Source organism: Labeo rohita, chromosome 1, assembly GCF_022985175.1.
Source record: "Labeo rohita strain BAU-BD-2019 chromosome 1, IGBB_LRoh.1.0, whole genome shotgun sequence".
Classification (NCBI taxonomy): domain Eukaryota; kingdom Metazoa; phylum Chordata; class Actinopteri; order Cypriniformes; family Cyprinidae; genus Labeo; species Labeo rohita.
In genome coordinates this window covers 14566716-14594227 of record NC_066869.1, presented here as the reverse complement: position 1 = coordinate 14594227, position 27512 = coordinate 14566716, and the positions used below count along the sequence as shown (strand labels likewise).

The window sequence follows — 27512 nt, the reverse complement described above, 5'->3', positions numbered from 1 at the left end:
TTTTCAAAGCGTCTCTTGTCAGTCTTTACGTACCGCGTCATGCGGTGAGTCACAGTTGCAAGGGACGCGTGGAGGCGTTACCAAGGAAGTGACGAGCGATTTCTTCCGGATTAGACTCGAAAGGAAAGATTCCCACGTGTGGCAAACGAGTAAGTAATAAAACAAACATGTAACGCTAAAAATACAGTGCTTTGAATGAGTTAAACGAGCCGGAATATTAAACCGCTGCAGCGAAGCGTTTGCTGCACATATTAATGCACGTTACCGGCAACAAACAGTAAACACTGTTTAACGAAACAAATCGCTTTAACAGTGTTGTTGATGTTATGGTTAAATTTCTTATGTGTTTCACAGATTAAATGATATTAAAAGAAGCAACCACGCTGTCATTCCGCACATACATCAAATTAATGTCATATTTATGTTTTTACTTCTGGACCCAGCCAGCCTTGAACTGAATAATGACAATTGCGATTAAAATTAAAATCTGTTTATTTCTTATAGTTTAGGAATGTACACTATCAGTCAACAGTAAGCAGTAAGATTTACAAGCAAAGTACAGCAAAAACAGTCAAATTCTGAAATATCTTTACTATTTAAAACAACTGCTTTCTACTTGAATATATTTTAAAATGTAATTTATTTCTGTGATTTCAAAGCTGAATTTTTAGCATCATCACTCCAGTCACATGATCCTTCAGAAATCATTCTAATATTCTGATTTGCTGCTCAAAAAACATTTATTATTATTGTTATGTTGAAAACAGCTGAGTAGTATTTTTTCAGTTTTCTTTGATAAATAGAAAGTTTAAAAGAACAGCATTTATCTGAAATATAAATATTATATTATAAATGTGTTTATCATTGGTTTTGGTTAGTTTAAAGCATCCTTGCTGAATTAAAGTATTAATTTCTATAGTTTTCTTCCCCACCAAAAAATAAATAAATAAAAATGTAACTGACTCCAAGCTTTAGAATGGCGTAGTGTATGATTTTTTTTTTTTTTTTTTTTTTTTTTTTTTTTGGTGTTTTTCCATTTTTCTTGAAAGGACAGTGGAGATATGACAGGAAGTGAGTGGGACAGAGAGGGAGACGGAAAGGCCCACAAGGCTATCGGTGCCGACATAATGTTACAAAAGCTTTTTATGCCAGATAAATGCTAATCTGCTCTTTCTATTCGTCAAAGAATCCTGAGAAAATGCACTCAGTTGTTTTAAATATTGATACTACTACTACTAATAATAAATAATGTTTCTTGAGCATCAAATCAGCATATTAGAATGATTTCTGAAGGATCATGTGACACTGAAGACTGGAGTAATGATGCTGAAAATTCAGCTTTGAAATCGGAGGAATAAATTACATTTTAAATTATATTCAAATGAAAAGCAGTTATTTTAACTAGTGAAAATATTTCACAATATTACTGATTTTGCTGTATTTTGGATCAAATAAATGCAGGCTTGGTGAGCAGAAGAGGCTTCTTTAAAAAAACAAAAAACTAGTAGTGTATATTTCATTTTGACTTATAAATATAAATGTCATTCATCAGTCTGAAATAATGTGTTTCCTGCATCTGCAGATGGTAAAGGCTGATCCAGAATCAAAAATCAGAAAAACCAATAAAAAAAAAAGCATGCGAAAAGCAAGAAGAACATCAGGGGGTTTTTGAGACATTGGTTAACCAAAGTTGGCATGGCAGTTGACGGGGTGTCGAAAGAGAAGAAGAAAAAGAAGAAATTAAAGGTGGAGGACGTTCAGGACGCAGGAGATACGAATGTGATGGTATGTCATGATGTGTCCGTCCAGACTATCGTTAAAAAAGAAGAACCTCTAGACACAAACATCAGAGATGGAGAGAAATGGGAGAGCGATGCTGGTGAGAAGAAGAAAAAGAAGAAAAAGAAATTGAAGGAGGAAACAGAAGCAGACAGTGTGTGTTGCGATGCATCCGTCCAGACTGCTGTCAAAACTGAGCACTCGGATGTAAACATCAGTGATGCTCCTGAAAAGACAAAGAAAAAGAAAAAGAAGAAGATAAAGCAGGAAGCAGAGCAGATCCAAGAGGATGGAGATCATTTAGTGTCCAAGAAAAAGAAAGCCAAGAAACAAGGATATGAAGACGAGGTGGAAGGTATAAAAAAGAAAAAGAAGAAAAAGGAGGTTGAAGTCAAAGAAGACAAGGCTGATTTGGGACACAGCGTAGACATAGTAAAAAAGAAGAAAAAGAAGAGAAAAAGTGATGATGATGTAGCTGAACAAGAACAAAACGCAGAATTGGAGGACGGAGAGATAAAGAAGAAAAGAAAAAAGCAGAAAGAAGCGGACGAATGCGAAGAGGAAGAGCAAAAGGTGAAGAAAAAGAAGAAGAAGAAGAAATCGTCAGGGGAAGAAGAGCCCGATGAGACGGAGGAGAAGAGCAGAAAGCTGAAGAAGAAACTACAAAGCGTGGATGAAGGTGAGAGTCATCCTCACGCAAACGGAGGGCGGAAGAGCTCGTCGGACAAGAAGATGAAGAAGAAAATCAAGGCGGTGGCTGATGATGAGGAGGAACTGGTGGGAAAGAAGAAGAGTAAAGACGACAGAAAGAAAACCCCAGAAAAAGCTAAAATTAAAAAACTTAAACAAGAGCATTATGAGGCCATGGTGGAGACAGAAAGTAAAACGGTGAGTCTCATTGAGTTTATTCTGTTGGGGCAAAATCGAGGCTGATGAGTGGTTGTTCACAATGTGATGTGACCTTGATAATTATTATTTTTTTTATTATTATTATTTAATATATGTTATATTATTTATATAGTATTTATTTATTTTTAAACTACCTGGTTTTAATTTTAGTAAAATATTTAGGAAAAATATGCCTTTTTCATTTGTTTTTAAATATTTCTGTTTATTTTCAATTTATTTTTTTAATTTCAATTTATTCAACTAATTTATTGTTATTTCAGTTTTTGTAATTTTAAGTTAATTGCTGTGGCAACTTTTCAAAAAAATATTTTTAAGTTTTTAAACTTTTTTTTATGTGTAATAGGTATATTTTATTTTATTTTAGCTTTATATCATGTAACAAGTATGATTTTTAATATTTTTAGTTAACAGTAGCAACACTGTTGCTTCATAACAGGGTCAATATCACAAAACCGTCAAGAATGTGTGCAGGTCACGATTCATTTAAAATCAAAATAATAAAAAAGATTAGAAATTATATGTATTTAAAAAGTGTTTTGAAAAACTGTTTTTGAATTTATTTACGTTATGGCCATTTTTATGACAATTATTTAATTATTTTATGTATAATTATATACACTACCAGTCAAAAGTTTTAATGTTTTTTAATGAAGTCTCTTCTGCTCACCAAGCCTGCATTTATTTAATCCAAAATACAGAAAAAATGTACAATTTTGAAATATTTTTACTATTTAAAATAACAGTTTTCTGTTTGAATATATTCTAAAATGTAATTTATTCCTGTGATTTCAAAGCTGAATTTTTGAATGTTAAATATGTTAGTAATATATCTTTTTTGCATATTGCCGTAATAATTAAAAAAATGTACTGTCCTATAAATAAGCTTCATTTATGTAAAATATAATTTGTAATATCTTGCTTTGTGAAATATGATCCAGATATTTTCTTTAGAGATTTTGATAGATTCACCCAGCCATGTATGTTGCACCTCATCCCTGATTAGGAAAGCAGTCATCCAAGTTTAAATGAGTTGCTAGTAGTTTTGTGATATTAAAAGCGAATCACACACTTCTCTGTATCTCATTGCCTTCTCTCTCTGCACTCAGTCCGATATTGTGTTTCTGTCGGAAAAGCCTGGAAATCAGGATGAAGTTTCTATAGATCAGGTACAGCATCAGCTGATCAATGATATTTTACCACACACACCATAAATAAACAATTGGACTCTTAATAAATAAAAGGACTCTTATTTCGCAGGCCCGCCGTCTCGCCCTACAGAGGGACATTGACAAGGAATCACAGCCGAAGCCGGTCAGTTTCACATCAAAACACTTGCATTGAGTTTATTTTGTTCTTACACACTTTTTTTGCAGCAATAGTTCCAAAAAGAACTTGTCAGTGAACAGTTTTAAAAGAACCCTTTGTTCTTCTTTAATCTAAAGAATCTTCTTCCACTATAAAGAAACTTTTGTGGAATGGGAAAGCTTCATGAAACCATCAATGCCAATAAAGAGTGTAACAGCATTGCATGTGTGCTGCATTGATAGTGTAATTAGTAATGTGAATGGGTTTTAATCTGAATTGTGTTGATCTGTTTGTAGACTCTCGGCCAGTGGGGCACGGCACAGTTCGACAGCTCTGACAGACAAGCCAAGTTCCTGCGCTTGATGGGCGGCTTTAAAAAGAGCAGCCAGCCCCTCACAGGATTTGCCGGACGGGCCAACATGGCGCTGGGGAAAGAAGGCCAACAGACTTTGCAGCAAGGCCTTCTGGGAGAGTTTGAGCGTGCACAGAACCGCCATATGGACTTCAGGAATAAAGGAGCCGGATTGGGGTTCGCGGCGCCGTCCAATAAGAAGTTCGCAATCGATGTTAATGCAAGGAACTCGGTGCGATTCGATGACTGAGAATTGCAGGGATGGTTCGCTTAAAAGTGAACGTTCGGTCATCATTTACTCGCCCTCATGTGATGTACTCGTATCAGAAAAGCTGCAAAAACAATAATAGCCCATACGAAATATGTTTGGAATAACACAAGGGTGAGTAAATAATGACAAATTGTTCATTTCGAAGTGAACTGTTCCTTTAATTTATGAATCAGAATGGGTTAAAGACATTTATTTTTGGAAACTGAGGATCTCTGAATCACTGACCAAGAAAGTATTTTACTTTCTTAAGTAAGTTTTGGTTTGTGTTTTATTTTTGGTCCTAAGAGATGTTGTACTCAGGTGAAATATCATGAGTTGTATTTGATTTTATCATTAAATTTGCCGAAGATAATTATACTAAAAAAAGGTTACACAACAGAAAAGATCAAATAAAGACACTGGATTAGAGCTATGCTCTTGTAATCATGATTGACATTGCATATTTGATGTTTTTGACATTATTTAGAACATTATTGTCATTTACATTTATGCACTTCTTATCTAGAGCAAGATGGCATTTAAAAGCTTGGGGTCGGTACAGTTTTATGCAGTTTTAAGGCTGTATGTATTTGATCAAGTATACAGTAAAACTGTAATACTGTGAAACTACAATGCAAAATAACTTTTTTCTGTGTGAAAATGTTAAAATGTAACATATTTCTGTTATCAAAGCTAAATTTTCAGTCTTCATTGTCACATGATGCTTCAGAAATCATTCTAATATACTGATTTGCTGCTCAAGAGACATTTTTGATTATTATCAATGTTGAAAAGTAGCACTGCTTTATATTTTTGTGAAAATGGTTCTATATTTAGGATTCTTTGATGAATAGAAAGTTCAAAACAGTAGAATTTATTTGCAACGGAAGTCTTTTGCAACATTATAAATTACTTTAGTCACTTTTGATCAATTAAATGCCTCCTTGATAAATCAAAGTATTACTGACCCCAAACATTTAAACCCATTACACCAAGCTGTTTGAGCTGCAGTATTATGTGACCCTGGACCACAAAATCAGTCTTAAGTAGCACGGGTATATTTGTAGCAATAGCCAAAAATACACTGTATGGGTCAAAATTACAAATTTTTCTTTTATGCCAAAAATCATTAGGATGTTAAGTTAAGCTCATGTTCCATTAAGATATTTTGTACATTTCTTACCATAAATACATCAAAATGTAATTTTTGATTTGTAATATGCATTGCCAAGAACTTCATTTGGACAACGATTTTCTCAATATTTAGATTTTTTTGCACCCTCAGATTCTAATAGTTGAACATCTAATAGATGTTCAAATAGTTGCATCATATATCAATGGAAAGCTTATTTATTCAGCTTTCAGATGATGTGTAAATCTCTAAAAAAAAATTGACCCTTAAGACAGGTTTTATGGTCCACAGTTACACATATCGTGCATTTAAAAAAAATAAATTGTGTGTTGAAACTGTCCATCAATGCAACATTCAAGACAAATCATGTGATGTTAAACACTTTATTTTTGTTCTCTTGTAAACACATGACCTCTCAAAACAGTTACAAAGGGACAGAATAAGGAAAACGTTTCAAATAAGACATCTCCAGATGTTTTGAATAAAAGCAGCAAGAGGTAAAAGTAAATTCATCTCTGGTGACTATTTTTGTAGTTCATGCGCTTCGAAGAGTTAGAAAACAGTGCCGCCGAATGTTATTGCTCTATACACCTCAAATGTGTGAAAGACTGTGACAGTGAATGTGATTGTGACAATAGTACACTTCCAGTTTTCCACTTTGGAAAAGAGCTGCTGGTTTTGAAACTCAATGCCAAAAATATCAGTGGTCCTAAAAAAGGCTTCAGTTGCTTTACACAATATTATTCATTTCCTTTTGTTTATGTGAAGAAATGCGGCCAAGTAGCAAAGTTTACTAAGATTCAATTGTTCCAACTCAATGTTTAAAGAAGATCTAAACTTTCAAGTGGAACTCCATCAACAAAATATGACATTCCACACGTTTCAATGCTTCCAAAAGCACTGTAGGATATCAGAACGTGATATTACAATCACAGGTGTGTCAGAGCATCAGGAATGCCAGAATACTGCTTAGCAATGCAACTACATTCAGATTATGGTCATGTGATACTAATGCAGTATTCACAGGCAGTGTGGAATGTGCCAATCCAGATTCACACCTAGAATTCCTAACAGTTATTGGGCTGAGAGTTCCGCATGAGGGGGCGTGTCTTTGAAGCTGTGTGTTCCGGTGGGTGTGGTCAAAGGGGACGGTGGGCGTGGCTCAGGCCTGCAGGTACTCCGGCTGTACCCGTGCGACCTTGCGAAACTCTTTGGCGTGTGTGCGTGGACACTGCATCTCACACCAGCTGATGGGCACCATCTGAGCGCCTGAGGGAAGAGATTTCAGAATGTGATGAAAAATGAACATTTTGGGCCATCCAAGATGTGAATTAGTTTTTTTCTCATCAGCACGGATTTGGAGAAACTTAGCATTCCATCACTTGCTCACCAATGGATTGTGTGGAGTGAATGGGTGCCGTCAGAATGAGAGTCCAAACAGCTGATAAAAACATCACAATAATCCACACCACTCCAGTCCATCAATATCTTGTGAAGTGAAAAGCTCTATGTTTGTAAGAAACAAATCCATCCTCAAGACGTTTTTAACTTTGATCTATTGATCCTCCAGAAAAAAAGTTGTCGCTTTTGAATCAGGAGAGAAATATGCACATATAAGTACCATTTAAAAGCAAAAACAGTTCTTAACAAACATGTGGGTGGATTTTAATGTGAAAAGACAACAGCAGACAGACTTTTTCCAGTGGAGGAAATGTTATTATGGATTATGGACTTATGGAAGCAAGAGTTTAAAGTTAAAATGCCTTAACAACAGATTTATTCCTTACAAAGATGCAGCTTTTCAGTTCACAAGACGTTAACTGATGGACTGGAGTGGTGTGGATTACTTGTAGATTATTGTGATGTTTTTATCAGCCGTTTGGACTCTCATTCTGACGGCACCCATTCAGAATACATTGGTGAGCAAGTGATGTAATGCTACATTTCTCCAAATATGATGCAGAAACAAACTCATCTATATTTTAAATGGCTTTAGAGTGAATATATTTTTAACAAATATTCACTTTGCTATTTGAATGCTTCCTCACCCGCCTCACTGTGGGCCACGACTACGCCCAACTCGTTCTCCGCTGTGGTCAGCAGGTAGTTCGACTGCACATCGCCCAAAGAGATCTGACAGCTGAGGTCAAGGGTCATACGTAGCACATTCAAGACAACAGGAAAACTGCTGTTCATAAAGCATAAAGGATACCACTTTTGCAAGGACAATGTCGCCTGGCCTGAAGCTTTTGTACGTCTCCACCTAAAAGAGCAATTCAATACTTTTTAACCCTCCTGCAATTTTTTTTAAATCATTATCAACATTTTTTTAAATCATCATCTTTCCAATTCAATTTTTTAACCAAGAAACAAAAAATTTCCCATAAACTCACCTTATCTTTCTCTGTTGCTCTCACGTCTTCTCTTCTGCAGAAATAAAAACCAGAGTTTAGCAGATCAGTCTGAATATTTTAGTTCTATTACTGATATATGAATATGAATGTTACTTGAGTCATTTGATGTATATTAGAATTAAGGATTGACTGATGTATAAAACATTAATACCTGATCGTGCCTCTAAACCGGTCTTTCAGTGGTGTCGACCCCACATATAAGATGTGGACTTTAGCAAAACGGGGGTTGATGCTCGTCACCTGCAAAGGGTAAAACAGTCTTACATTTAATACAGAAAACTAACATAAAATTATGCATCGAATAAAAAAAGAGCAGAAAGCTTCAGATATGATAAAATCATAGCATTAAACACCAATGACGTGATATTTTGTACTGAACTCTCACCTTGCAGGTGACGATGGCACCGACGTCAGGCAAAAGCTGTGCTTCTGTCTCTCTAACGACTGAAATCACCGGGAGCTAAAACGGAAGAGGGTGAAACAATATCACAGTTTGAAAGCAGCCAAAAACTCTTGCATTCAAAACCAGAATGTCCATGAATGCGACTATGTGATACGTGAACTGACCTCCTCTCCCTCGTTCTTTCTCAGCACGTATCCCGCGAGCGAAGCGAAGATGTAGCCGTGCCGCAGATACGTGCCGGTACCGGGGATACAGTCCTCCGTGCTGCAGAGCCTTTCACCTGCATTAACAACAGCAGACAAACCAAGCCACAATCAGTTTACAAAAACACACAGATTAGTACAGTTATGCACTTATATTTAAAGTATAAGGAGCGAGAATAAATGTAGAAATGCACCTCAACAGTTTAACCACTAGACTCATTTTACAATGCAAAATCTAGTGTCAGTTTAGTGTTAAAAATCCATTAGTAGCCTTATCTGTGTAAAGTCAATCCAATATTCCACCTACTGTCATAAACAATTAAAGCCTTAATTGTACACCCCAAAAATTAAAATTTTGTCATCATTTATTGACCCTCGTGTCTTTCCATACCCGTGTGTGTTTCTTTCTTATGTTGAAGAATGCTGGTAATCAAACTGTTGATGGTCCCCACTGACTTTAGTATTTCTTTCCCTACTATGGGAGTCAATGGGGACCAACAACTGTTTGGTTCTTCAAAATATCTTCTTTTGTGTTCAACATAAGAAAGAAACTTAAACAGGTTTGCAACAACAAGATGGTGAGTAAATGATGACAATTTTGTTTTAAACATTATTACTCCAATATGCACAAGGATACTTGAAAAGTGTGGTTTACGAAATTCATTCCGCCATGTAATAAAACATAATAAAGGCAACTGAGACTTTTCAATCTCACAATTTGGACCTTTTTTTCTTCTGAAGGCTGGGTTTACGTTGCACATTTTTTTACTCCACAAAATAATAATAATAAAAAAATCCGACTTTTAAATATCACAAACATGTTTTTTTTCTCTCAATTGCAAGTTTCTATCTCACAATTACGAGCTTTCGTCGCAACATTTTGAAAGCTGCAAGAGGAAAAACAAATTGCGAAGAAAGTCAGAATTATGAGACTTAAAAGTCACATTTACCTTTTTTATTGCGTGGAAAAAAGTTTCCATAGTTTAAATACTATAATACAGTGTTTTTTTTTTATATTATAATTAGTGCTGTCAATTAATCCAATCCCAAATAAGGTTTTGTTTACATAATATGCGTGTATATATATTTTGAAAATATTTCCATGCATTTCCATGTGTATATTTATATTCATATAACCGATATTTTTAATATATAAACATAACATTTTTCTTAAATTTATACATGCATGTGTGCGTATTTATATATACATAATAAATATACACAACACACACACACATATGTGACCCTGGACCAGAAAAACCAGTCTTAAGTCGCTGGGGTATATTTGTAGCAATAGCCAAAAATACATAGTATGGGTCAAAATTATTGATTTTTATTTTATGCCAAAAATCATTAGGAAATTAAGTAAAGATCATGTTCCATGAAAATATTTTGTAAATTTCCTACTGTAAATCTATAAAACTTAATTTTTGATTAGTAATATGCATTGCAAAGAACTTCATTTGGACAACTTTAAAGGCGATTTTCTCAATATTTACATTTTTTTGCACCCTCAGATTCCAGATATTCAAATAATTGTATCTCGGCCGAATATTTTCCTATCATAACAAACCATATATCAATGGAAAGCTTATTTATTCAGCTTTCAGATGATGTATTAATCTAATAAAATTAATCAATAAAATTTACCCTTATGACTGGTTTTGTGGTCCAGGGTCACATATTATGTAAACAAAAAAAATATAATATTTTGGATGCGATTAATTGTTTGACAGAACGAATTATAACATGACGTCAATTTGAATATCTATTTACAAACTTCGCAACTCAGTTTATCGGCTAATAAAAGTAGTCCCACCACTAAAAAGACGATTTTGCCTCAAATAACAAAACACACAGTTCTGTACAGGAGAAATTAATTTAAAAAAGGAGGAGCCAAGCACATTTTTTGTCACATAAAAAAAATTAAAACAGGGTTTCTGTGACTTGATGCAAATGAGATGAGCAAAACAACTCGAGTCATTCATCAGCTGCGAGTTCGTGTAGAGGCACATAGGTGAGTGTTTTACAGAAGTTTCAGGGCAGGTATGTATGACAGCAGCGCTTCGGGCAGTGGGCAGGGCTCGCCAAACGAGTCTTTAAACCCTACGAACACCTCCATTATTCACACTATATCAAATAAACGGTATTACAGCAAACAAATCGATCAAAATCAGAAACTTTTAACATATACTCGGACATATTTATGTGTTTACAACGTCATAATAGTGCTGCGGGTGCAGATGATTCAGCCCTACAGCAATGCTCACTCACTGGACTACACGTGAAGGCTCTAGAAGAATCAAACTGCTGTGAACTTTTACTAACCACATCAGAGTTCATAAAAAGTCAGTCTGTGCATAAGCAAAGAACACACAGCCAAGTCACGCAACGATTATGTCGATAAACCCAAAAGGAAGCGCAGAAAACATGTTAATAACATCGACCCACCTGGAACACACAGCTTCATGGGCGACATGTTTTCAAGAAGCAGCAGCCGCGTTTTGATTGGCTATTAGTCAGAGGGCACCTCCGGCTCTGATTGGTCACTTCGTCATACGCGGTTCGAGGGAACCGCCATATTTGTTGTGGCTAAAATAAAAAAAAAACACCTAAAAACACCTTTCTGGTATATTTCTTAGCATTCATCACAAAACAAAATTTTAACTTAATAGTCTAGGCGACATGAAAAATACATATATGTTTTTGTTTTTTTGTTTTTTTTAAATCGATAAAAAAATTTTTAATTTCAATTTGATAAAAAATGAATGAATTTCAATTTTCTGCAATTAATCGCGATTAATCGCACCTATTAACCTATTTTTAAATATACCTTTATATTTCCTGGTGAAAAAAAAAACAAAACAGCATATGCTGGTTAGGTATATTTTGGTGCTGGTTTATGCTGGTCATGTTGCTGGTCAAGGACCAGCATAAACCAGCAAAGGACCATCTTAAACCAGCATCAAAACATACCTAGCAGCATATGCTGTTTTTTTCACCAGGGTTGCAATCATTTCACATTTAATCTTCAAGTTAATGTAGAAACAACATAAGACAGTATATTTTGAATATTTGTTAAATATTTTAAGACTGAAGGTGAGTATCACTGATACCAATATTACTGATGTCTCTAATATTTAACCATTGATTATAGCCATTTAACATTACAGTATAACTGAGAGCTATCGATTTTAACATTTGTGACCCAGGACCACAAAACCAGACATAAGGGTCAATTTAAAATTTTATACATCATCAGAATGCTGAATAAATAAGCTTTCCATTAATGTATGGTTTGTTAGGATATGACAATATTTGACCGAGATACAACTATTTGAATATATGGAATCTGAGGGTGCAAAAAAATCTAAATATTGAGAAAATCGCCTTTAAAGTTGTCCAAATAAAGTTCTTGATAATGCATATTACTAATCAAAAATTAAGTTTTGTTATATTAACAGTAGGAATTTTATGAAAAATCTTCATGGAACATGATCTTTACTTAATTTCCTGCTGATTTTTGGCATAAAAGAAAAATCAATAAATTTGACCCATACAATGTATTTTTGGCTATTGCTACAAATATACCCCAGCGACTTAAGACTGGTTTTGTGGTCCAGAGTCACATTTATTGGACTAATGTAAAACTTCTAATTTAAGTGAACTTAAAACAATCTTCATATGAACTCACTATTTCATATGAAGATTTTACATATTTCATATCCTGTCTCCTTCAGCAAGTAGGAAATATACAGAAATTGAATAAAGTTATCAAACACTAAATACCAAATACACTAAACACAAGTTATTGTGTCTTTTTTCTTTTGTTCTTTGATTAATAGACATCACAGCAGCTGGGTTTGTGATAGCAAATTTTTTCAGCACTGATTTTTACATTTAGGAATCAAAAGAAAAAAAAAAAAAAAAAAAACAACAACATTCAAATGCCATTTTTTTCTGCTTAAGTAAGCCGTCATTTATTAGGGATTGCACATCAACTCACATAAGTGTATATATAACTGTCTTTCAGTCAAGCAAAATAATTTTAACAGTTGCTGTACAAGCGAAATGTAAAAGAAAAGACAACATTATAATATTTTCTGGGACACAATATTAAATATTTATTTAATGGTGATTTTTTATATATATATTTTTTTCAGGACACTTGGTTCAAAATGCTTTGAACAAGAGATGGACTACAACATACAGTGACATTTACCACACAAAAAGTGACCAAAACGAACCAACGGACATAAACTGCCCACAGAAATATAATCTGTTGTCAATTCTCCACTCTAAATGTAGGTGAATCCTAAAAACGAACCATTACGAAGATCTTTCCAATGACTTCAAAGTGAGGGACATTTTAAGAGCATTTCTGTGGGTGTTCAGAGATATAGAGCAAAGCATGAATCACGCAAACATGGGAAAACGCACTACTTTTGCAGCCCACCCAGTCATTAATATATGCTGTTGCCTAGCAACGGTTGTCAAAGCGATGCCATCACAGACAAACACATGTGCCATCTTTTGAAATGTGCGACCGTGGATTTTCAGTGCTGAGACTATATAAAGGTAAAATCCTTCCATGTGGCTCAATTTCACGTATACACGTATCCTAGCAATTAGATTTGAATTTTATTAGGATGGTCCCGATTTAGAGCATTAGGGAATAAATGATTGGTCAGTGGTTTGGTTTTAGGCTCATGGTCAAACACTAATTGTGTTTCTGAGGATTGTGTGAAATGAGGTCTACTTCTTGGCTTTGCCCTGAGCGGCGACGGCTTCCATGGCTTTGCGGACCGTCTCTTCATCGCCCAGGAACTGCATGGGCTTCACGGGCTTCAGGTTCTTGTCCAGCTCGTAAAGGATGGGGATTCCTGTGGGCAGATTCAGCTCCATGATCGCTTCCTCTGACATACCTGGAGCAAACACAAGGGTTATAATTGGCACAATTAAACAGATGCTCATTTAAACATTGTGGATGGTTGCCAGGGTTTTATGCATTTACTAAGGTATTTTGAGAAACGATTACTCTTAATCTGGATATTATTTAGAGCCTGTGTGAATGACGCATCATGTCCCCATGATTTCCGTGATGTTGAAAACACAGACAGAATTGTGCAATCCAGTATCCACTATCACAGAATTTGGCAAATTTTGGAAAAATAAATCAAAAGAAATTTTGACATATAAAAATAATAATACAATTATTAAAGCTTTATTTTTTAAAGGAACATTATACTATTCTTCCACATTTTAATTTTCACAGTAAACCTCTGTTGTGCAGCACTTTGTTTACAAAAAAAAGTATTGTTATATTAATTTAATTACATTTTACAAGATTAATTGTTAAATTCTTATTGTTAATTCTTTATGCTTTCACTTGATTACCGCACTTTTTGCAATACAGAATTTCTTAAAAAAAAAAAAAAAAAACATATTCATTATTGTAAAAATTAAAAACAATATTGATTAATGTAAAAATTGTTATTATTTTTAAAGTTTTATTTAAATGATTGGACAATGATGATTAAATTATTAAAAATGAAATTAACCATTAAACAGAGTCTAGAAAAATTTAAACAGAAAAACTGATTTTTTTGAAAAATTAGTAAAAATAAAAAATAAAAATCAAACTGATTTAACAGGGCCCTAATCTTTTGATACATTTATGTTAAATTACTACACGTCATTTTTTTAATTAATGAAAAAAAAATCTATACAATTCAATTAAACCATTAACCCAGAATCTAGAAAAATTAAAACAGAAAACAGAATTTGGAAAAAATAAAACTTAATTTTTAAATTTAAAACTTAATTTTAAAACTTAAGCTCATTTTAATTACAATTTGCTGTTATATTGTATAAGTTTTATAATTTTAATGATGACAAAAATTAAATGTAACCATTCAATCCAGAAAATTTACACAGAATAAAAGGAACCCAGAAAAAAAAAAAAAAAAAAAAAAACAAACACAAACAAATAGATGTACACATAAATAAATAAAAAAGATTTAATAGGGCCCTAAAGGTTAAATAGATTAAACCCTTAATTGTTAAACACAACTGTTGTTATGTGTAATGTGTAAGTTTCATAACTACACTTAATTAGACATGCTCTTTGATTATTAACATTTAATTTAACCATTAAAACAGAATCCAGAAAATATGAGGAAAAAAATAAAACAATTTTTTTCATAGGGTCCTATGGATTACACCAATCAGACTCGTTTGGGGTGTTTTTAGAATGTTCTTTAGGGCTGGGAAAATAAATCGATGCGTAGTGAATTCGAGAAATGATTCTGCATCAATTCTGACATTTTTGGAATGTTCAGAACCGATTCTACTATACTCAATGCATCGATTTATCGTTGTGGCCCTAGTGTATATATAGTAATCAACATTTTAAGTGAATCAAAACCTTTCATCAAAGATGTCCTAAAACCAAAACAATACCTGTTCTTGTCTTAGGTCAACTTTGATAACCTTTTCTGATCCACTTTAAATGCTGACTACTGTATACTGTACAGTGTACTAAGAGGTCCTGGGCTTTAGAGTATTTGAGACAGTTTCTCACCCTCCAGGTGTTTGACGATTCCTCGCAGACTGTTGCCGTGAGCGGCAATGAGAACCCTCTTGCCCTCCTTGATTTGAGGAACGATTTCTTCATTCCAGAACGGCAGTGCTCGAGCAATAGTGTCCTTCAGGCTCTCACATGAAGGCAGCTGATCCTCCGTCAGATCCCCGTAGCGGCGGTCCTACAGCGACATGACAATTAGTGTCACATGATCCTTCAGAAATCAATCTAACATGCTGATGTGCTGCTCAAGAAACATTTCTGGTGATTATCAGTCTCACTCACCTTGCTGATGGCAGTGTAGAAGTCGTGGTCGGGGTCCATGGGTGGTGGTGGAATGTCGTAGGAGCGTCTCCAGATCTTGACCTGCGCCTCGCCGTGTTTGGCCGCCGTCTCGGCTTTGTTGAGGCCCGTCAGGCCGCCATAGTGGCGCTCATTCAGACGCCAGGTGCGATGCACGGGCAGCCACATCTGATCGATGCTGTCCAGCACCAGCCACAGGGTCCTAATGGCACGCTTCAGCACGGACGTGTAGCAGATGTCAAACTCATAACCTGCATCTAAGGGAGAGACAAAAAAAACAACATTTGCTTCATTTTGCATATTGTGCACTACCGTTCAAAAGTCTGGGGTCAGTAAGATTTTTTAAAATGAATTAATATTTTTATTCAGCAAAGATGCAACAAATCGATCAAAAGTGACAGTAAAGACATTTCGAACGTAAGCATTATAATAATGTAATGAATCCTGCATGTTCTCCGTCTCTCTGTGTGAATCTTTTGTTTACTACACACACACTGAAGCGCGCGTGACACTCGCTGTGTTTTCAGTCTCTGCTGCCTCAAAATATGAGTACATGATAAACGTTATCTCTAGAACTTCTACCGGTACCTACAGGTCTTCACAGCAACCTGTCAAAAAAAGTTTGGTTTAACTTGAAGAAATTGTGACAGAAATATATTAATGTAATGAAAGTACTACTAGGCTACTAATAATAAAATTATTATTAAAACATTATTTTTTAAAGGAATTTTTACCAGAAAAAAATACTAAATGTATTTATTTAAAAAAAAAAAAGAAGTAAATAAAATAGTAATACTTTTTAAGAATAAAATCAATTAATTAGAAGATGCTTTTGATATTAAAATGTAATGAAATCATTAAAATGGAATCCAGAAAATTAATGAAAAACACAGAATTTGGTGAGGGAATTTTTTTTCCTCAAATTCAGTTAAACATATTTCATGGGGCCTTAAAATATTTTTTCTTAAACTTATAATAAATTGTGGTTACATTGTGTAAATTAGACAAGCTTTTTGTTTATTATTTTTTTTAATTTAACCAATAAAACAGAGTAATTAAAAAATTAAAACAAAACAAAAAAAAAAGGAATTTGGAAAAAAATAAAATGGATTTAATAGGGCCCTAATAATTTTACAAAATATTTATATTTCAAATAAATGCTGTTTTTTGTACTTTGTTATTTTACAGATGAGAAAATAAAACATAAATTTACTTAAAAATGTAGAAAATTTTATTTATTTAACAAAAAAAAAATAAGATGAGGGAAAATTTTCAGTCTTCAAAAACATTTACAATCGTAATTATACAAATTAATAATTTAATTATTAAATAATTTAGTTGATATTACATGAAAACGAAGATACATCATTTGAAAATGTGGTCCACACATCAGTTACTGAACTCCACAGCAATAATAATAATAATAATAATAATAATAGTAATAATAATATCATATTGTTAATCAATCTTTAAGTATAACAGAATCGTTTGACTTGGTCCATTAAGTAAACCATTCAACATTTATGCAACCACCAAGCAACACTTTGATAACCAAATATTTGGCCTGTAAAAAGTTCAATAATTATAAACTATTATTATAATTTATTAATTATTCTTATATATACAATGTAGATTATATATACATGAAATGAAATTTTATTTTTTCATTTTATATAATTTAAATATATATATATAAATATTTTTTTTTAAATCTACAAGACAAATTGCAATATTGCTAAATATAGTACTGACAGATAAGTGAAGCAACATCCTTTTCCTCTTTTTTGGTTTCTCCTCCACAGTGATAATTTAGACGATATTATACTGTCAAAACCAGACATATAAAACTATTGGGCATCAATTACTGAATTCTTTAAAATATAATCAATGTCATATTGTCATATTTTTAAACATAATGAATTCTGTGTTACAATCAAAGTTTTTCTGACCTGAGCCACCAAGTAACGCTTTGGCAACCTTAAATCTTTGCAATACAGTTTCCAAAAAGGAAATAAGGAAGAGCAGCATAATATTGATCAATCATGCGTCACTTTAACAGTAGTAACAGAGAATGGAGGAGATGCTGCTGCAGCAGTGCAGTGATCTCAGGCCCCACACACACACACACACACTGCGGATAAACACAAGATCAGTTTAACAAACGGTCACCGGATCACCTTTCAGGGCCTGTCCGCCCCTCTTGGCCTCCTCCTCTCCGGTTTCGCTCAGATCAGCATCGAACCAGCCGCAGAATCGGTTCTCCTGGTTCCAGCAGCTCTCGCCGTGGCGGATCAGCACCAGCCTATACGCGGCCATGTCGCACGACCTGCACGCTTTAAACGCTCTGAAACGCAGCGGGAATGTTCGCGAGTAACGGAGGAGATGCGGCCCCGGGAGGCGGATGAGAGAGGCTGGCACGGTGAACGGAAATATCGCACCGATGGTTTTGGAGGTCGACGCTCGTAAAGGCGGACAGCGCGAGGAGACGCTTCCTGATGTACGCGACCAATCAGGGGGAAGAGCACGCGCGTCCACGACGTCACTACGCGACCTTGAGTGTCTGTTTATCATCATAATAATATGTTGTATATTAACGTGATTGTTCTGTCATTAGTTAAAAGGAGTTATGGTTTGATAAATGTAATGTAATTATATTACTGTGAAAGTTCCATACACAAAAATGATTTTGTACATTTTATATATTTTTTATTTAAATAATGCAGTGTGCTTTTTTCTTTTAAATCCTAAAATTTAAAAGGCAGCTATATATTTTTGTATTTTATAAACCCAAATGATACTGTGAAAAATGTGTAAAATATTATTTGGAAATCTATTTTTTTTTTTACATTGCTTTTTTATGTTTAGGTTCACTATAGAAGTGTATTTTTAAATGTATTATTTATTTAAATTATTATTTATTATCTAGTTAGTTTAATAATATTTTTATTTATATATTTTAATGTATTTGAACTGGTATTAGTTTAAAAAAGGAGAAATTATAGATTTACAAATGGGTGTCATGGTAATATTGAAATATTTTAACCGCACACATTTATACATAGATTGTTTGTAGTATTATGAAAATAATAATATTATGATGATAAAATAAATGATCTCATACCGCAAACCTATTTTTCTTTTCCATTTTATACATTTTATGATTTATTTTAAATAATGTAGTGTAATGTAGTTAATAAACTAAAATATTTAGTTTCTATTCTGTTAAATTGTTTTTTTTCCACATTGTGTTTTTTTCCATGTTCACTATGCAAGTGAATTTTTAGATGTATTATATATTTAACTCATTATTTATTATCCATTTAATTATTTTAATCAATATATCTGTTTAATAATTTATGTATATATTTTAATAAATAAAAATAAAAAAAACATTTAGAAGATTTTTTATTAACCCAATTTATACTGTGAGAGAGAAAAAAAAAATTTATTTAAAAATTATTTATTTATTTTAGTAAACCCTACAATTTAAAGGGCATCTATATATTTCTCATTTCATTAACCCAATTTATGCTGTGAAAAAAAATATTTGGCTTGTACTGTTTTTTGTTCACATTGTGTTTTTTATGTTTATGTTCACTAAAGAAGTGTATTTTTAGATGTATTATTTATTTAATTCATGTTTTATTATCTATTTGATTATTTTATGTGTCATTTACCAATGCAACTATTTAGTTTAATCATATTTAATTTTTATTTAATAAATGTTTTACAAAATATGTATTTATTTATTTAGCTATTTTTGCACTGTCTTTAACTAACCTTTTTTTTAAAGACCCCCTTCCAGCCTCTTTAATGTAGTATAATTGTATAAATGTAGGTTTGTAGTAGTTTTGCTTGTTTCATTCTAAAAAAAAAAAAAAAAGCAATAAACCACAGTCTGTGTTTGAAATACTTTATTCAAAGGCCTACGGATTAGTTAAGAGACGTGTACATGAGGGGTCATATACATAAATATATAAGCAAAAGTATTATACATAATATTAATACACATAATTATAATAATAAATATTATTATTGTTACAAATAATTGATTCCATATATTAATTGCCTTATGTATATTTAACGTGCGGTTCTTTGATGTATTCTGATTGGCCGCCGTCTTCTCTGCCGTGTTGGTCGTTTCCTACGGTATCCGTGCAGTTGTTCCCGGTACTCGTGGTGGCGCATGGGCACGTAACCGCAGGGATCGCACAGATCCTGAGACACAGAGACACCTGACTGATTTACTGCAGCATGCTGTGGTTAATACAGTCAAATAATGTGTTGTACTGTACCGGGTAAGAGGCATGGAAGTGTTTGTAACCCCCCAGCAGCAGGTAGAGCTCAGGATAGTGCAGACTGGGATACACATTGACATGTCTGTCCATCCTCCTCAAATACTGACACCTGTTGACCGGGTAAGAAGTGTGTGTCATCATGAAGGCAATCAGCGAGTGCGTACGTGTGTATCAAGTGTGTTTCTCACAGATGTGGGCCTCTTTCCGATGAGAACTCGCAGTGGAAGATGATCAGTTTCCGTGGCGACGACCCCTCCTCCTCTGGGAGTGAGTCAGACGGACGAGTCGCCCGCCGTCCCCTCATCCGCCAAGAGGAGGCGTTTCCTGCAGCGTAGGGCGAAAATTCAGCTCCCGCTGAGGCCTGATGCACCGCCTGCAGGATCTGAGACTCAGTGTACAGATTCACGGCTCCCTGAATGAGTTAAAAGTTAAGATATGAAGACCAAACAACTTGTTAATGAATTCAATGTGGCATTAATATTAAGTCTGGAGTCAGATGAGCGAGGATGCACAAATAGATCTAAAGTGCTATATATTGCAAACGATTTCTATTTCAAATGCTGTTTTTTTCTGTTCATCAAAGAATCCTGAAAAAATTATCCGTTTCCGTTAAATATGAAGCAGCACGAATGTTTTCAACATTGATGATAATGTGTCTTGAGCAGCAAATCAGCATATTAGAATGATTTCTGAAGGATCTGAAGACTGGAGTAATGATGCTGAAAATTCAGCTTCGATCTCAGGAATAAATTTCATGTTACATTATATTCACATAGAAAACGGTTATTTTAAATTCTAATCATATTTAACAATATTACTGTTTTTACTGTATTTTTAAACAGTATACATCTCAGTCTCAGTCAACATTTGGATTTGTAAGTGGTTTTGAATAAATTAAGTCTGGACATTGAATTCATTAGAAATATGAGGAAATATTCAACACGAACACCTCATTACATTAAACACTCAATAAATTAAAGTTTAAGCACCTTGATGTGTCCTCCTTGGTACTCGTATGGGTAACGACAGTCAACGATGAGGAAATCCTCGACTGCAGGACCAAACTGACCTCTGATCAGTGACGCCACCTTCAGGTCAGAGCAGACAATATTTTTATCTCAACTTATAAATGTGACCCTGGATAACAAACCCAGTCATAAAGGCCATTTTATGCATCTGAAAGATGAATAAATAAGCTTTCCATTGATGTATGTTTTGTTAGGATAGGACAATATTTGGCTAAGATACAACTATTTGGAAATCTGGAATCTGAGGGTGCAAAAAAAAAAAACAAATCTACATTGAGAAAATCACCATTAAAGTTGTCCAAATGAAGTTCTAAGCAATGCATATTACTAATCAGAAATTAAGTTTTGATATATTTACGGTAGGAGATGTACAAAATATCTTCATGGAACATGATCTGTACCTAATATCCTAATGATTTTTGGCATAAAAGAAAAATCCATCATTTTGACCCATACAATGTATTTTTGGCTATTGCTACAAATATACCCCAGCGACTTAAGACTGGTTATGTGGTCCAGGGTCACAAATGAGACACACACCATTCAAATAAACCCATAAAATAATTGCGGAAAGAGCTACTTTGAAATTCAAAAGACATCTAATATGAAACTGCATTAAAATGGAAACATTTGACCATTCAAGAGTGCAAAGACTCTTTAATCACTGGATTAGAGCTTTTTGATCCACTTTAGCTTAAAAAATGTTAATGATCACTTACGGTGTGAGCACTGACACAGTGAAGCTCCTGATGACCGCCACTCTCAACAGGAAGCAGGTGTTGCTATGGGAATTATTGAATTTAGGCTGAAAACATGATTTGACTGTGATTTCCTAAAACACTTTCAGCACCAAGACTCATATCACCTTTCAATCTCATTTGTAAGTGGATTTTGGATAAAAGCATCTGCTAAATGCATAAAAGTAAATGTCGATCTTAAAACACAATCCAACTGAACTCTGCTTTCTAACAATTCATGCCAAGAAAGCATGACAATTAGTACACAAGACTGCATTAATTTGATCAAAATACAGTAAAAACAGTAAAATTGTGCAATATTATTACAGTTTAAAATAACAGTTTCCTATGCGGATGAACTGTAAAATGTAATTTATTTCTGTGATCAAAGCTGAATTTTCAGCATCATTACTCCAGTCTTCAGTGTCACATGATCCTTCAGAAATTTGCTGATTTGCTGCTCAAGAAACATTTATTACTATTAATATTAACATTTTGCAGCTTTATATTTTTGTGGAAACTGTGATACATTTTTTTAGGATTCTTTGAATAGAAAGTTAAGAGCAGCAAATTTTTTTGTAATACTGTAAACATCTTTACTGTCATTTTTGACCAATTTAATGTGTCCTTGCAAAAAACTAAAACACTGGCTTTCCATGCTTAAATTCCTTTGTATCACTTTGAAACGTCATTATTGTTTCATTTTGGTTTTGCAGAACTAACCTTACTAAAGTCTCCTATGAGGGTGATGTCATTGACGGCGTCCTGAGTCACGTGTGTGGGCGGGGCTTTTCGCCGTGACCTCAGCTGACTGAACCTCGAAGCGGCCTGCAGACAAACACAGAGTGAAAATAAATAACAACACAAGCACCTTTCACCTCAGGCTCAGACTCTTTGTTCGTGCATTTTATCCTCACCGTTGGGTCGACCGCATCCGTCTCTCGCGGGTGACTGGCGTCCTCTTCTGGGTCACTGCGGTACTGTCTCCATGTTCGGCTCACTGGTTCTGCTTCATCTGCAGCGGAGAATCTGCTGGACAGTCGCACACGCAGTCGCTTCTGCTGGACAAATGTAGAAACCATCACTTTGAATGCAGGTGCAATGAAACACACCCTTTATGAGCATGACCCAGTTTACAAAACAATACAGTGCAAAGTACAATGTCAACATCATGCCAAGATAAGTACATGCACCAAGTTTTTTCAATGCAGAATTGACTAAAATCAGTGTTTATAATTACGATAATACATGAAAAACATGATAACAAATTCCGGTTTGCAATATCAAGCAGCATAGCAAACTGTTTAGTACAGCTAACATAACTGGAAGTAAGCGACACCGGAAGTCGCGCACATATGTTAAAAATAAGATGGATAGGTGCATATCACATTTACATTTGTATTTCAAGTGACGTTTCAGTTATGTAAACAATAATATTAAGCATGTATATAAGCGTTACTGACAATGGCTCGCTCATTCTCCTTATTAGTAGGAGAATCGCGATGGTTCCTCCACAGGCACCTTGGCTGGACATAAAAAGTGCAGAAAGAACATCAGGATACATTATGAGATTGTAAATAGGTTAAAGTGTCATGAAAATAATGTCGAAATGAATATCACTGGCTATATATTCCCTTTTATCTACTTTTCCTACCGTGTTTGAAGAGGAGTCAGGAGACAGACTTCTGCTGAGACAAAAAGAGGCATGATGGCTTGTTTTCTAATAATTGTGATGCAGGTTTATTACAGGTCATTAAAAAACTGAAATAAAAATAAAATAAAATCTTAAAGTTGTTTAATTTCAGCAATCAAATTTCATCTTAAATTAATTTAGAAATATATAGATATAACTAATAAAAATGACCAAAAGAAGAAGAAAAAGAAAGAAATCACAAAAACTTTAACTAAAATTAAAATGAAAATAAAATATAAAAAATAAAAACTAATTAAAAGTAGTGATAAAACTATGATAGTAAACTTTGGATCTTTGATGAATAAGCATTTACCCAAAATAAAAAGCTTTTGTAACATTATACACAATAAAGTTCAAAAGCTTGGAGTGAGTATGCATACATTTATAATGCTACAAAAGTTTTTATTTCAGATAAATGCTGTTCTTCTGAACTTTTTTTTCTTTAAAAAAAAAAAAAACTGAAAAAATTCTACTCAGCTGTTTTGAACATAATAATAATAATAAATGTTTTTGAGCAGCAAAACAGAAGATTACAATGATTTCTGAAGGATCATGTGACTGGAGTAATGTTGCTAAAATTCTGCTATGAAATCACAGGAATAAATTACATTTTAAAATATATTAAAATAGAAAACAGTTATTTTAAATCGTAAAAATATTTAACTTTTTTTTTGCTGTTCTTTGGATCATATAAATGCAGGCTTGGTGAGCAGAACAGACTTCTTTAAAAAACAAATTTTACTGTTAAAAAACTTCTGACTGGTAGTGCATCTCAAAACTAAAATAACACTGCTGTGATCATTGCACATTATTAAAGCAATGCATTATTAATATGAGGTCATGCACATTTATTTTACCTTGCTCGTCGTCTTCTTACTGCAGAGACTAAGATAAAATTCACAGTAAATTGCATTGGAAGTTTTGAACAGTTTTAAACAGTTAATGATAAAATTTTATCAAGTTATTTTCTGTTGGTATGTCAGATATTCATTCTTAGAATTAATGAATATATAAAGAATATCTGCATGCAAATGTGTGTTTTTCAAAGCTTTCCACCCTGGATCGTAAGCAGAAACATTTGAAGAGAGGTGACTACAGGATTCAAAAACAATTGATCAAACAGAGTCTTCAAACATAAGATAAAACTAATCTAAATGTGCAAACACAAGGAGCTGTAACAGCTTCAGTTTGAAATGTCCTTAGAGGAGAGTTAATTAAGCAGCATATGTGTGTGTGTGTGTGTGTGTGTGAGAAGCTCTTGTCCGGACCTGTCGGCGTCTCTCTCTCCCTGGAGAGGGTGTTGAGCGGTGGGCTGATGCATTCAGGCGTCAAAACAAGCTTTCCCCAGGGGGGCGAGCTCTTTGGACTCAGACTTAAAGAAAATGTGCAAAAGTTATAGCATAAAACTATTAGTTATAATCCCCCAAAAATGACCAGATTTGACTCAGTTAGTAAAAAGCATTTCCAGAATGTTCAGTATATAGGACCCATTAAAAAGGCAAATAATAAAGTAAATACATAAAATACATGGATTCAAAATTGACCACTAACAGTTTGTACGAATCCACTTCAGTGATCACTTTAAATATTATTTAGGCTACACTTATATGACAAATGCATCTGTATTACAACATGTTTTACATTTCCTTTATGTTTGTTTTCTAGATTATTGATTAATATGAAAATATGATTAATAATGAATAACTATAGTAAATGTTCACACATATATCAGTATAAATTCGAAAGATTTTTGAAATAATTTAGAAATATACAAACACATACACCCTGGACAATAAATTATTTCTAATATTGTCATTTTATCTCAATAACATAAAACCACACACTCTAACAATCAATCAAGTTTCTCACCCATCCTGACACTGCAGGTTCTGCAGGCTGAAGGAGAGTTCATTGACCGGGGAAAGGTCTTCTTTTGTCAGATCACAGTCTGTCTCCACCACATCACCAGCCATTGAGCTTCTCTGCTCTGCAAACTAACCGGTACACTCTATTGCTGGACTGAAATGTCAAGTCAAATATGAAATGAGCTGTGCACCATGATGTGAATGTCTCATCGTGTCTCCACTGACAATCTCCGCATCTCCTCCCCTTGGAAACTCGTGTTGCTACAACAAGCTTCATGTGATCTGCGGTGCGCGTCGCGTCCCCGCCCGCGATGCTGCTTTGTCGCTTTGTCATCACAGTAATCATCCTCCAGCACAGGAACACACGGCGAACACTTCCCTAATGACTGCAGTTTAGATAATTGCTTCAGAAAGTTGAAGCTGTACATGTACATGTCACGTTTACTTATGTGACTGACAGAAAATGACTTATTTTGTGGAACAGACGACAATTCTTAAAGGAACAGTTCACCCCAAAATTGAAAATCTGTCGTGTATTCACACCCATGATGTTTTAATTTTGTATCACATCTTCTTTCATGAAACACAAAAAATATTTAGCTGAATAGATGGACAATCGTAAAAACAGAGTGTTTAATGGTTAAGAGGTAGAGCGTTTTCACGACACGTCATCAGTCGGCCATATTGGCGGCACAGAACGTAAACAATGCCACTGAACCAAACCAAACTCATATATTTTGCTTATTATTACTGCTGAAAATGTTATTACTGCCATTGTCATGTTTTGGGTTGTACTAATCGGACCGGGAAAAACATTTGGAATACTATACTGTATTCCAAAACATATTTCAGTCAGTTATATAAAGCACATTATGATATAACTAGATGAGTAAAGTTTGAGAACAAACTTTAAGTTGGCTTGAGAAAGCCTAGCCTTACAGTTTGAAGCAGTTGTAACAGTACGGAAGCAGCTAGCATGATTTAACACATTGCTTACATGATTTAACATGTTGTTAACATGTTTTCGCATGATTAGCTTATTGCTTGTATTTTTATAGGCTGATTACAATGTTGTTAGCATGATTAGCATGTTGTTATCATAATTTGCAAGTTACTAGAATGTTGTTAGCATGATTAGCCTGATTAGCATGTTGATAGCTCGTTTCGCACATGATTAGCATGTTACTAGCATGTTTCTAACATGGCACTAGCTTATTGTTAACATGTTTCTAGCATGATTAGCAAAGTTGCTAGCATGTTTCTAGCATGATTAGCATGTCGCTAGCATGTTTCTGGCATGATTAACAAGTTGCTAACATGTTTCTGGCATGATTAGCAAGTTATTAGCATGATGTTAGCATGATTAACATGTTACTAGCATGTTGCTAGCATGTTTCTAACATGATTAGCAAGTTACTAACATGTTGTTAGCATGTTTCTAGTATGATTAGCATGTAACTAGCACGTTGCTAACATGATTAGCACGTTACTAGCATGTTAGCATGTTTCTAGTATGATTAGCATGTAACTAGCACGTTGCTAGCATGATTACCAAATTACTAGCATGGTGTTAGCATGATTAGCATATTACTAGCACATGGTAGCATTTTTCTATCATGATTAACATGTTATTAGCATGATTAGCATGTTGCTAACATGATTAGCAAGTTACTAGCATGCTGCAAGCTGATTAGCATGTTGTTAGCATGTTTCTAACATGATTAGCATGTTACTAACATTTTGTTACCATGTTTCTAACATAATTAGCATGTTGTTAGCATGATTAGCATGTTACTAGCACATTGCTAGCATGTTTCTATCATGATTAGCATGTAACTAGCATGTTGTTAGCATGCTTAGCATGTTACTAGAATTTTGTTAGCATGTTTCTAACATGATTAGCATGTTACTAGCATGTTGTTAGCATGATTAGCAAATTACTAGCACGTTGCTAGCATGATTTAGATAGATAGATTAGAAATATTCGAGTGGAAGCTTAAATGAGTCTAAATGGATTAGAAATAGTACATAGAAGGGAAGCTTGATTGAGGCTCAAGGGATTCTGGGAGTTTAGATTTGAATTTTGTCAGTTGGAGTTTGAATAGCGTTGGCTCATTTGAACATTCCGTCAGTGTAAGTCTATGGGGTTTTTGGTGGTTTTGAAAGTCTGGTTTATGAAAACCGTAAGCCGGATCAGTTAGAAAAGACAGAGCACACCGAGTCAGACCAGTCTGAAGGTCTGGGCCGAGTTTGGTGGT

The 27512-nt window shown here is 34.2% G+C and overlaps 4 protein-coding genes across 5 annotated transcripts; 1 reads left to right on the top strand and 3 right to left on the bottom strand.

Annotated features, from left to right (window-relative positions):
• Positions 1 to 42: 42 nt before the first annotated feature.
• Positions 43 to 6362, top strand: knop1 (lysine-rich nucleolar protein 1). The gene is made up of 5 exons (XM_051116774.1): positions 43 to 149; positions 1583 to 2667; positions 3795 to 3854; positions 3946 to 3999; positions 4290 to 6362. Exons 2-5 carry the CDS (start codon positions 1696 to 1698, stop codon positions 4593 to 4595), a joined length of 1392 nt encoding a protein of 463 aa, XP_050972731.1. The 5' UTR covers positions 43 to 149; positions 1583 to 1695; the 3' UTR covers positions 4596 to 6362.
• On the bottom strand, positions 6097 to 11290 carry exosc1 (exosome component 1). Of its 2 annotated transcripts, none has more exons than XM_051116795.1 (8): positions 11199 to 11290; positions 8709 to 8824; positions 8527 to 8601; positions 8293 to 8381; positions 8121 to 8154; positions 7940 to 7990; positions 7752 to 7860; positions 6097 to 6996 (listed from the first exon to the last, which is right to left on the bottom strand). In XM_051116795.1, exons 1-7 carry the CDS (start codon positions 11224 to 11226, stop codon positions 7756 to 7758), a joined length of 498 nt encoding a protein of 165 aa, XP_050972752.1. In that variant the 5' UTR covers positions 11227 to 11290; the 3' UTR covers positions 6097 to 6996; positions 7752 to 7755. The 2 variants fall into 2 exon arrangements, with proteins under 2 accessions (XP_050972752.1, XP_050972743.1); XM_051116786.1 differs by having other exon boundaries at positions 7776 to 7860.
• Positions 11291 to 12700: 1410 nt separating this feature from the next.
• pgam1b (phosphoglycerate mutase 1b) lies at positions 12701 to 18145 on the bottom strand. The gene is made up of 4 exons (XM_051118398.1): positions 17811 to 18145; positions 15616 to 15890; positions 15331 to 15511; positions 12701 to 13672 (listed from the first exon to the last, which is right to left on the bottom strand). The coding sequence occupies exons 1-4, from the start codon at positions 17947 to 17949 to the stop codon at positions 13503 to 13505; spliced, it is 765 nt and encodes a 254-aa protein (XP_050974355.1). The 5' UTR covers positions 17950 to 18145; the 3' UTR covers positions 12701 to 13502.
• A 1396-nt stretch (positions 18146 to 19541) lies between these two features.
• Positions 19542 to 25551, bottom strand: cdc25d (cell division cycle 25 homolog d). The gene is made up of 12 exons (XM_051126024.1): positions 25259 to 25551; positions 24658 to 24761; positions 24247 to 24274; positions 23351 to 23381; positions 23160 to 23222; positions 22614 to 22754; positions 22420 to 22524; positions 21679 to 21741; positions 20921 to 21019; positions 20120 to 20343; positions 19929 to 20040; positions 19542 to 19851 (listed from the first exon to the last, which is right to left on the bottom strand). The coding sequence occupies exons 1-12, from the start codon at positions 25360 to 25362 to the stop codon at positions 19714 to 19716; spliced, it is 1212 nt and encodes a 403-aa protein (XP_050981981.1). The 5' UTR covers positions 25363 to 25551; the 3' UTR covers positions 19542 to 19713.
• Positions 25552 to 27512: the final 1961 nt, after the last annotated feature.